Source organism: Equus asinus, chromosome 9, assembly GCF_041296235.1.
Source record: "Equus asinus isolate D_3611 breed Donkey chromosome 9, EquAss-T2T_v2, whole genome shotgun sequence".
NCBI classification, from domain to species: Eukaryota; Metazoa; Chordata; class Mammalia; order Perissodactyla; family Equidae; genus Equus; species Equus asinus.
This window is the reverse complement of record NC_091798.1, coordinates 2,758,456-2,770,305: the sequence shown is the minus strand read 5'-3', so window position 1 is coordinate 2,770,305 and position 11,850 is coordinate 2,758,456. Positions and strand designations below refer to the sequence as shown.

The window sequence follows — 11,850 nt, the reverse complement described above, 5'->3', positions numbered from 1 at the left end:
TTAGCAAAACAAAAGAAAAATTATTTGTTATGATATATGCCATTTGAGAAAAATTATTCTAAAAGAAAATCCATGCTGTTTCATTAAGCTAATGGGAATTTACAAATATTCTGATCCATGACTGGAATAAATTTTGAAAAGTAAGAAAACAACAAAGGGAAAAAATGTTAGTTATCAAAGAGAGCAGAAAGCTTAGTAAAGGGAGTTACTTGAATAGAGAATTTGAGGTGGAAGTAAATAGAAAGAACAATATCACTGCAAACATCTGATCAAATGATCCTATCTTCTGTCTCTGAGGTTTTGACCTCTGCAATCATGGGCACTTTTTCAGTGCTGGGACAATTTTGTAGTTTCCTTCACAAAGAATAATTTCAGAGCCCTCTTTATGTCTTTGTTCCTCAGGCTGTAGATGAAGGGGTTCAGCATGGGTGTGACCACAGTGTACATCACTGAGGCTGTGGCACTGGAGTGTGAGCTGTGGGTGGCAGCAGAGCTGAGGTACACTCCTAGGACTGTACAATAATATAAAGAGACAACAGAGAGGTGAGACACACAGGTGGAAAAGGCTTTGTACTTCCCCTGAGCTGACGAGATTCCACGTATGCAGGAAACTATCTTGGAGTAAGAGTAAAGGATACCAGCAAAAGGACCGCCACCCAGCAGGATGGCTGCAAAATACATCACCACGTTGTTAAGAAAGGTGTCAGAAGAGGCAAGTTGGACCACCTGATTAAGTTCACAGAAAAAGTGGGGGATTTCCAAGTTGGTACAGAAGGAAAGCCGCAATGCTGTTAAGCTTTGTAATAAGGAATTCAGGATACACACGATCCAGGACACCAGAATCATCAGTCCACAGAGCCGGTGGTTCATGATGATTGTGTAGTGCAGGGGGTGGCAGATGGCCACAAACCGGTCATAGGCCATCACTGTTAGGAGAAAGATGTCCAACACTGCAAAGAGTATGAGAAAATAGATCTGTGTGATGCAGCCCTCATAGGTTATGACTTTGCTTTGTGTCTGGATGTTCCGCAGCATCTTCGGGATGGTGGTGGAGGTGAAGCAGATATCTACGAAGGACAGGTTGCAGAGGAAGAAGTACATGGGTGTGTGGAGGAGGGAGTCCGAAGTGACAGCCAAGATGATGAGCAGATTTCCACACACAGTAATCAGGTACATAGTGAGGAAAAGCCCAAATATGAGGAGCTGCAATTCTGGTCTCTCTGAAAATCCCAGAAGAAGAAATCCTGAAATTTGTGTATTATTGCCTGATTCCATGTGGTGGAAGTGACTTCTAGGAAAGAAGGAAATAAAGTGACTAATTTTCACACAAACTCACATTACTAACATGCTTGAAATGCTACAATTTATCATTTGTAGTAAAAAAAAAATAATGTTAATATTATGTCGATGGATATGGCCCACTTTGGGGATCCCTCATGCTACATCTGACATGGAATTTTTGTCCTAATCAACTTTTTTTCTTAAGGGTCAGGTATTCTACAGTTTTAATGACAGATTCTTCATGTATTTCAGGAATATAAATTGAGTGTTGACCATGTTTTGGGCACTGTCTCAGCCATGTGTATAAGATGCTGAAAATAAAAGTCCCTACAACTCAATGATGGAGATGAATATGCAGTGTAGGCAATGATAAAACTACATAACATTTCAGATGGTGCAGGTGGCTGAGGAAAAGGAAAGCAGGTAAAAGGAGAGAGCGAAGAGGGTGTTCTATTTTTCATGGGTATTTATCAAGACCTGCAAACAAGGCGACGAGTGAACAAAGACCTCAAGTAAGACAAAGAGGGAGATGCAAGTTTACGTGGGGAAGTGTGTGTCCGGCAGAGGGAATGGTCAGCGCAAAGGCCCCGTGGAAGGCGCTTCTTTCAGATGTTCAAGTCAAAAAAAGTGAAGTCAGTGTTGCAAAGTGCATGAGGCTGAGGATGAGAGATCGTGTCAGAAGTGTTGTGGAGTGAGGTGGCCTCTCTGCTGCAGCTGAAACCTCATCCACTCTACCTCTTGACCTTTTTTAATCTTCTGAATTGAAACAGATCCCTGTCTTAGCACTTTCTCTTGATTGAATACTGGCCCATCTTACAATATAAGAGTCACCTTAGAATATGTGAGTCCTGCTATCCCTGTTCTGGGGACTTCCCACACTCCACAGGTCACACAGACACACGCACCTGTGGCACACCACGGCCTCCTGGGTTGTGTTATTCCCATGTCTTTCTCAGCTCCAGGCATGCTGAAAATGCTAGGAATGAACACAACCCAAGTTGGCCAGATAAATGATCTCTTCTTCTGTGTAGTGTGGACATGGTTCCCAGAAATTCCACTTCTTAAACCCAAAAAAACTTGGGCTCCATATTGGGGTGGCCATTTTCTGCCATCCATTAATATAAACATTAAAAAATCTGCTCAATAAACAGAGAGAGAGATAATTAAATGGATGAGGAGGAAAAGAGATCTCATAAGCTCAGGTGTCAGCTGAAATTTCAAGACACAGAGAGCCCCACATTCAAATGCTCTTTATTAATTTTGTTTCCAAGAAATCCCGAGGGTAGAAATAATCCTGTCATGTCCATCTATTAGTTAACATTCTGGCATCTGTATTTTAAGGGTCGTGTTTTGGAGTATATGGGCTGGGTACTACTGCCCCAAGAACTGCGTTAGTCCCGCAAAATACACAGGGACACACGCACAACCAGCACACACTAGACATACACAGACACACACACATACACAGTGTGCTGTGACTTCCTGGGGCCGTGCTACTATCAGGCACTTCTGACCCTAGCCACAATAATTAAGAAAGAAATGACACAAGGGAAGATGTCAACATCAGATTATCTTTACACTAAAGCATGTAAGTATATCCAAATTCCAGCTGGTAAGCCTCCCATCAATATGTAAACATGGGACTCCATATTCACATAAACATTGGGTCCCATATTTAAGAAAACATAAAAAGCACTCCAAAAACACAGAGAAGAAAGATATAGATGAGGAGAAAAAAAAAATCGGATAAGCTCAGTTGGTTCCTAGCAAGTGTGATGAAGAGAAAACTTCCTTGGTTCTGGCAGCATTCCAACTCCAGTTCAATCCCCTTGATGCTCAGAATAACTAACAAAGCAGCAAAAAAACTCACAGTTTATCCTCAAGAGAAGATAACGTAATCTCACAATAATGAGACATATTGCTAATTGAACATTCGACTAGAAAAATGAGCATGGGGAATAAGCCCTCGATTTATCACAGAAAATACACAACATGCAAGTATTGTGAGGGGTTTTTAAAGACGAAATGGTAAAAGACTTTTTAAATAGTATTAAATGCAAAAGTTTTGGAATCAGGAAACTGAGTTTTGAATTTCGGAACTACCACCTATTAACTGTTTATCTATGGAGAGCCAAAGGCCCATTGGGTGAGGTTAATATCCTCACCCAAATAGCCTGCAGGTGGTCGACAGATTTAGTCAGTATGCGAAAAATGCTTAAAATAACTTCTTCCCGTTAGTAAATGAACGACTATCACTGGTTGTAAATTGAGACCAACTTATTTCTGCTACCTCTCTAGTGTCTCCATTGCTTCCCCACTCTAGGTGATTAAATAGTTGTAAAATAAAACTCTGTAACATACCATTTTTGCATAATAAATACATATTTTTCATTGACTATCCAACATGGGAGACAATACTGTAAAATGTATGTCTCAAGAACTGTTGTTGCAAAGTAATACCTACCTCCATGGTCTGGAATTTCTAATAAATACAGAACATGCTCAAATACACCCCTCTTAAATATTTAAAAAATGTCTTTAGTTTACTATCCATACTTCCAAACATAATACTATATTTTACAACTCCTTTGAACTGCAAAACTCAGATATGTTCTAATTTTACTGGAAACACTTTCCACCTCCCATTCCTTCTTCATTCTTATCCAACTGGATTTCTTGTCACATCATTTAATTGTAACAATAAGCTTTGTATTTCTGAGTTCAAAAGATGCTTCTCACTTTTAACATATTAAATAAATTAATTATAAATTAGTTAATCTACCCAGCAAAAAAGTAGCAATATTTCAGCTCTGGTTAGACTGGTTTGGCTCCCAGATGACCTCAGGTAAAAGTTCTCTTCTTCCACTCTCTCTGAGCCTTTTATGAAGTACCCAGTGAGCTCTCAGACTCACCTGGACGGGGTCTCTGAGACAAAGGTCTTCACGTGGAAGTCCGAATTCCTTCCTGGATGATTGTTGTTGGAGATCGAAGCTGTGTTCCCAGACACTACAGCAGGAAGCAGGCAAACATTAATTCCCAAACCAAACTTAGGATTCCAAGAGCAGTAACCATTCCCTGTCCAGCTCAAAGTTTGCGCACGCGGATAGTCCGCCGCGGAGGAGATGTTTACAGCTCCCTATGTCTGCTCACTAGGTGCTGTTTGCATTGTTACTCCCACCTCTGAGCGCATCATTTCCCTGTGAGACGCTGGTCTGGACACAAAGGAAATTATTCCTGTTGATTCTCTTTTCCCAAGAGACCAGATTAGAAGTCAAGTGAATTCACTTTTTATTACTCCTTCTCCATGCACTCATTTGACTTCAAGAAGTCTAACCTCCCTTGCATTTATCTCAGTCTTGATTTAGTGGTTTCTCCAAATCTAGACGGATGAATCTGAATTGATTAAGTTACGTGGGCCTCCAAATTATTGACTTGTGTGTGGGGGGGAACAGCTCTTGATATCTATAGAAAATTGGTATTCCTCTCTTCAACAAGGAAGAAGGGTGTGTTCCTTTGATATGAAACCATAGGTACCATAACCATTGGCTTCATCACACTTTTGACAACTCTATTAGGAGTCTCATTCTTTTAACACAAAGTAAGAGCTATCATTTAGTCCTTCATTTGTAAATGTTAGTTAATTATAACAAATATTTAGATGCTTTTATGCACCATAAACCTAACTTAGTTTCTTATATGGCTTATCTCATTTAAGTTTTTAAAAGTCCATTCTATGTGGTCAGTCCTGTTATGAACCTCACTTTACCTTTTCAGAAATGGGGCTCAGAAGGGTAAAGTGATTTCTCCAAAGTTGTGACTGAGTAAGTGATGAGTTCCTGTTGAAACTCCAAGTTGTTTTTGGTTCTCACGCTCTATGCCAGGAGTCCTCCACCAGGGGTGACTGTGCCTGCAAGGACACTTGGCATTGTCTGCAGATATTTTTGATTCTCACAACTGCGGAAGTACAACTGCCACTTAATGGGTAGAGGCCAGGGGTACTGCTCAGCATCCTGCAATGCACAGAATGTCCCCACCACAAAGAACTGTGCAGCAGAAATGTCAACAGTGGGAAGACTGAGAAATACTATTCTAAACCAGAGCATCTCCACCATCAAAGTGCATACAAATCACTTGTGGACCTTGCTCAAATTCAGATTCTGATTGAGCGCTAGTAAGGCTGGTCCAGAGGTTCTGCGTTTGTGACTGCTCCCAGTGGATGTCGATGCTGCAGGTTTGATCTGTGGACCACTCTGAGTGTCCACACTGTGGGCCAGTGTTAGAGACAGATGTAGGTATTTTGAGATCTCCTCCACTAGGAACGCTCTCACACACCTTAGGTCTGATGTTGTTATCAAAAGCTGGACTCGGTAGTTCAGCTTCTGCATACGTAAGTTTACACATCCCTCTCATCGATTTCCGTCATGACAGGAAACTGAACTTTTAGGCCTTTGGTCCTTTGTCTATAAACTCAGGATATTCCATCTCTGTTATGGAGTGGATGTGAGAAGTAAGCAATATTTTAGAGCTCAGCTCTAAATATTAAAAACAGAGATTTTGTTTAACTCAGAATTTCTCAACCTCAGCACGATTGGCATTCTGGGGCAGATCATCGTCTGAGGTGGGGTCTGTTCTGTCCACTGCAGGCCTCCACCCACCCCTCCCAATGTCACAGTCCAAAGCGTCTCTGGATGTTGCTAATGCCACTTTGGAACAAAATTGCCCTGGTTAAAGCCACAGTTTTCATTAACCATCTCAAAATGTTTTTGTTGTATAGGTATATCAGCAATTTTGATAAAGAATATAAAAGAACATCAAAAGTGTAAATGGCACAGCCACATCATGAGAAATTTGGAGACCATCAAAATAATGAATCAGCATTTCGCTGGTTTATTAGAGTGATGTCCATAAGGTACCATTGAGTAAGAAAGAAAGGGAGAGACAAGATGGAGTAAAAAATTTTCCTGAAACATAAAGAGCACTTCTCATGTGCACAGGAGTCTGCTCATGCATTTGAACTTAAGGTGTGTGAATATGTATGGGTGCATACACCAAAAGAAAAGGTTTTTTTTTTTTAAACTAGCAACTTAGGGAAGGAAGAGTCACAGTGAGGATGCTATTGACTGAATGTAGGACTTTCAGAACAACTGCAGGAAACCAAAGAGATTGAAAATCAAAAAGCAACTTCATACAAGTATAAAATATTAAAATTTAATGACATTCATGAGTGGATATTCATGATTAAATTGCCAAAGACTTGGAAAAATAGAATATAACAAAAAGGTTTTTTCAAAATGCAGAGAGGAAGCAGTATCTAAAGTTATAATTTTATTTCATACGAAGATATAGGAGTTTAAATATGCTTATTGTAGATACAGATAATCTTTAATCAAATGTTAGAAAGATTGGTTCCAGATTATGGGCAAAAGTGATACACCTTTTAGAAATAGATCTAATCACAAAACACAAAAAGAAAAAAACAAGGATTAACAGAGATGCTAAAACACATTGGAAATCTGTATAAAGAGTGATTTATTAGCACAATATGCAGAAGAACCTTCACTTTGGTTTTTGTTTAAAGCAAAGATTCTCAAGTGAAGAATAAAAATGACAGCTCATCTTTCAGTTATAAAAAAATCAGAGGAGGAATACAAGATAAACGACTGATAGAATCGACCACAGAATTTATAAACTCTTATGTGTTCTCCTCAATAGATCTATACATGCACCAGTGAACCAAAAGGAAAACAGCTAGTTGGAGAAAAAAAAAATCCTTTTACTTTTTGAAGGAATAAATACAAAAACAGGAATAGAAACACTGTGACCTCATGATACAAAAGTTAAGGACTCCCATGGACAATTCACAGCAGAGAAGCACAGGGCTACAAACCCACAAGCACAGTCAGGTTCCCGGTTATTTCATTAACTGGAAAGTAAAGCTCATCAGCATACCTCTTTTCACATGTTACATAATTTTCTATCATGTGAATACCCAGAGTGAGAAGATATCCTGATAGATATGCCTCATGACCTGCTGATGTTAGATAATATTTTCAAGCAATCCTTAGTCTGGATCTTTCTCATCTTTAGGGAAATACAGTCAAATATGCTCCACTTCAAAAATAAAGAAAGAAATGCCCTCACTTCACTGTACTTCCCTTCTCAGTTGATATGCTATTTTTCCACACTCGTTAACTGCAAAGATCCCTAGACTTCCTTTCTGCTTTTGTTGGGAGAACTTTACACCTCTCATTCCCTTTTCTAACTGAGCATCCGTTACTCTAATTTAACTGTCAACATTGGACCCGTGTATCGCTGAATTCAACATTCACGTTTTGTTTTAACATTACAAATGAATACATTAATTACTTGATAAAACAAGCAAAGAAGCACAGTGAGCTCTGCAATCTGGGTTAGGCAGGATTGGCTCTCAGGTCACCTCAGATAAACCTTCTTGGATTTCATGCTCTTGACCTTTCCCACAGTGTCTACAGGACTCTTGGAATCATCTGGATGGTGCCTCTGAGAGGAGGGTCTCTGAGTAGAAACATGATTTCTCCTTGGATGGTAGATGAGGGAGACTGAAGTTCTATCACCAGACAAGAGAGCAAGAAGGAGTCAAACATCAGTTAAGAAGAAGACTTAGGACTCCAAAAGCAACAACCATGTCCCAGCCAGTCCAAGGTGGCACATGCTGAGGGACTACAGCAGAAGGGACGTCTACAGATGCCTATATCTGCTCATTAGGTACATTTTCCTCTGGTTATTCCAATCCCTGAGCACATAATTTCCCTGAGAGACACTGGTCTGTTCAAGAGGGAGATTTTTCTGCTGATTCTCTGTTTCTTGGAGATCAGGTTAGAAGTCAGTGGGAGCCAGTTTTGCTTCCTCCTTTTCATTTAACCCTCCTGCCTTCCAGAGGTCTAACTTCCCAGTACATTATCACATCCCGGAGTTTAAGTTCTGTCTAATAGCTAAGACGGAGAAACTTGTGGATTAGGCCTCTTGTATCTTCAAGGTATTAATTTTTGATGGGGACACAGCCCCTGACATCTCCAGAAAATTGCTTTTCCAGTCTTCAACAAGGGTTGTGAGAGAAGTGTTGCATTCGGGAGTAGCCACATTTTCATTAAGACAAAAAGGCGAAGGCGATTCTTTCAAGAGAACAACTATATTCATGCAAGATTTTTGTTCTTTTGACGGACTTAAACCAGATTTGGGTACCATTCATTTCCTATCTTTCCATTTACACATCCTCTGTGCTCTTCTAGTAACCCTCAATTGCTTTGACTTTTCTGATGGTGATAGTCTGTGTCTGACATTGTCCCAGGATGGCTTTTCCACAGGTGAACTTCATCCCGGGCATCCCCTGTCATGAAATCTGCACTGACTCTCCACTATTTTCATAAATAAGTATCAATTCTGTAGCCAAAATATGCGCATTTCTGTATTCTGAATCCTGTCTACCTGCCCAGGATCATGGTTCAATTTCCATCCTTTGCCCAAGACTTTTGGTCAAAATAATTAACTCTTTGAAATATTTTGTGTACACCTTACAATTCAATTATCACCCGCATTTATCCTGTGATCTCTCTTCCTGGAGACATTTTACCCTGTTATTCACCTTCGAGGCTCAGTAGAATTATGAGCATGTCTGTGTGGCCTTCACTAACCTCCCCTGGAAGAGCTGACTATGTCTGTATCCTCTTCATCAGATTTCAGTGCCACCTCAGGTTATTGCATTCATTTATTTTATGTCTCTTATCCTGTGAACTCCTTAGGAAAAGGAACAATTTCTTACACTTTTCTTCATCCTTGGGACATAGTTTAGTGCCTACCATACAGTAATTGCTGCATAATAATTTGAAAAATGCCCAAAAAAGCAAATGGTTAAGTGACGTTGAGCAGATATTGTCTACAATGAATGAGAAAGGAGAAGCAGGGAAAAAGGAGAAATGCTCTTGAGCGGGGGAGGTTCCATGATTGTGAGCCATTTGGAGAAAAAGATATTAAGGTATTCAGAATCTCTCTTACAAATCAGGGATTGGACAATTATTATGAGATATTCTGATATTAACAGTGAAAACACCTAAAGAGAGGTGACCTCCTCCCGGGACACGGAAGTTTAATGGGAGAAGAGGCAATCACAGAAGGCCAAAGCTGTTTCCCAAGATGGAAGTTGGGACAAATTGGCATCCTGTTTTTTGTCTCCTAGCTCCGGAAAACTAAGTCTCCTAAGGGGAAGAGAGACAAAGAATGTTTCATTAAAGAAATTCATGGGAATTGAGCCCCTAAAGCCAGAGAAACTGTAAATGCTTCTGCTATACCCACTACAATCTATTCTCCTAATCTCAGGTGATAAGAAAATATCATTGTGTTCTGGTAACTTCATGAGTGGGGCCATCTGCCCTTCATGGAGGCATAACCTCCAACATGATTAATCGTCCATGGAGGAAAGTGGATCAGTGCTCTCAGGCTGTTCTGTGATAACATCTAGGTGAGCACAGCATTTTCACAAGTGCTCAGGGAACGTGTGATGGCGTGAGGGAGCCTTTTTATTGGTAGTTACTTTGGGGACATCAGTAGGGAAAATAAGTTATAGAGAATGTAGTAACACCAAGTTCTGCCAAGACAGACTCTGATTCTGCAAGGAAACCAGGAATTAAACATCTTTCTCTGATCTGTCTTTTGGAGTGTTTGTGCTTAATCATGGGGCCTTCATTCCTCAATTGTATTTCCCTGTCTTTCATGGTTTATTCTTTTTCTCCCATTTTGGGAATGTCTATTTATCCTCCTTCAATAATTTGCTTTCGTAGTCAGTAAAAAAATCTTTTTTCCCAGCAATTAATGTAGGATAGGCACTAAATTTTATTCTGGATATTAAGTAATGACTAAGACACTGTTTATTCTCACAAGGTACTCATTGTCTAAACATGATGAGAGATGTAAAAAAACTGTAATATCCCGAGGTGACATTGAACTCTGGTGAAGTTTATCCAAAGAAGTTGACTCTTCAGTGAGAGTTTAGTGAAAGTGTCACAGACAAGCTTGTGACTGTGCTCAGCCTTGAACAAGGTGTGGGAATTCTCCCAGGTGGTCGAGAGGTGGGAGCACTCCAGGATGAGCCGGGAGAGGAGGACATTTAGGGGGTAATTAGACTGTAAGGTGTGTTTGTAAAATGACAATATGACATTGTAACTATAATGCAGATTATTCCTATCTGACCAATACTCAGTAGCAGAGTGTGGGAAATGAAACCACAGGAGCCTGGTCAGAGAGAACACAGTCAGATGAAGAAAGAGCCTTACATTTTGGCCACAGGATTGTAGTTTGATTCTGAAATTAGTGGACAGTAAGTGCAGGTTTCATGTGAGGGGACAGCTGTGATCAGGTCTGCTCTGTGTAAAAGTCGCCCAGGTCAATGTGAGGAACAGACTGTTGCTGCTTTCAAAGTGTGAGAGAGACTGAGGGATGGAAACAGTACAGAAACCCTGGGAGTGGAAGGAGAGGAGGGGTCTCTGAGGGGTGAAAAATAATGTATCCAAAAATTCCGACTAATTTTTCCATTACCTAGTGAATTTTTACTAGAAACAATGCCAGAAATCTTATATTCATTATTTAAATCTCCCAGAAACTATGAATTTGGTATCATTATCCTATTTTATGAAGAATGGGACTGACTGTAGCGATAGTGCTTGCCGGAGTCCAGCCTCGGCTGAGTCCAGGTTCCTGAGGGATGGACGGCGTCGGCACAATGAGGGGAAATTAAAGGGGACGTGAGACTTGGGTTGGTGTTAGCAAGTCCAACTTTACTGTGCACAAGTGTCGTATTTATATTTTTCAGGATTAGTACAGAAATAGCTCTACAAATATTCTCAGAGAGATAAGGAAGTAAAAAACGAGCAGAAGAATATTTATTAGCATTCTATTCTATAGAGCATAAGGTTAATGGTAGTCTTCTCCACAATTAACTAGTGTTTGTTGTCTCTAAGCTAAAAGAGATAGGTACCTAGACATCTGTTGTAATTCATGGTAAAGTTAAATCAAGGAGAGAAGGTCCAGGCCTCCGGACAGGACAGCAGTCCATCTGGTTACATCCTGGGGGAGCCATCCCTGCCTTCCTCAATCATTTACGCCATTAGTGTAGATGGTTAATGGGAACAAAAGGCCACTCCAGGGTGTCTTATCCCCAGGGCTATCTGTATTCTCAGAGGGCAGTTAAACATCTTTACATTTTTGCGCCCTTTAGGGGGTGGAAGCATTCCTTTGTCTTTTAGATTGTAGAGCTAACAGTCCCTTAAGCACACTGCCGGAGAAAATATCATTTTGTCAGTAAAGTAAAGGGCTGAAAAGCTAGGCTAAACTATATATCTTCAAGAATAAAAAACAGAAATAAGTATAGACATAACCTTGCTAGAAAGCATGCATATAATTCAGAAAATATCAGGGGTGTCGGCCGGCCATTCTTCACCGAGGGGCATCCCTGCACCCCTCGGCCCTTCTACTCATCAATTATTTATTATTTACTGCTTTTAGGAGAAAACCTCTATAACATTTTAACAGAAAGCAGAA

General features: G+C 40.2%; 1 protein-coding gene across 1 annotated transcript; it reads right to left on the bottom strand.

The window, feature by feature from the left end:
• Nucleotides 1-327: 327 nt before the first annotated feature.
• On the bottom strand, nucleotides 328-1,275 carry LOC139046289 (olfactory receptor 7A10-like). The gene has a single exon (XM_070518178.1). The coding sequence runs from the start codon at nucleotides 1,273-1,275 to the stop codon at nucleotides 328-330; it is 948 nt and encodes a 315-aa protein (XP_070374279.1).
• Nucleotides 1,276-11,850: the final 10,575 nt, after the last annotated feature.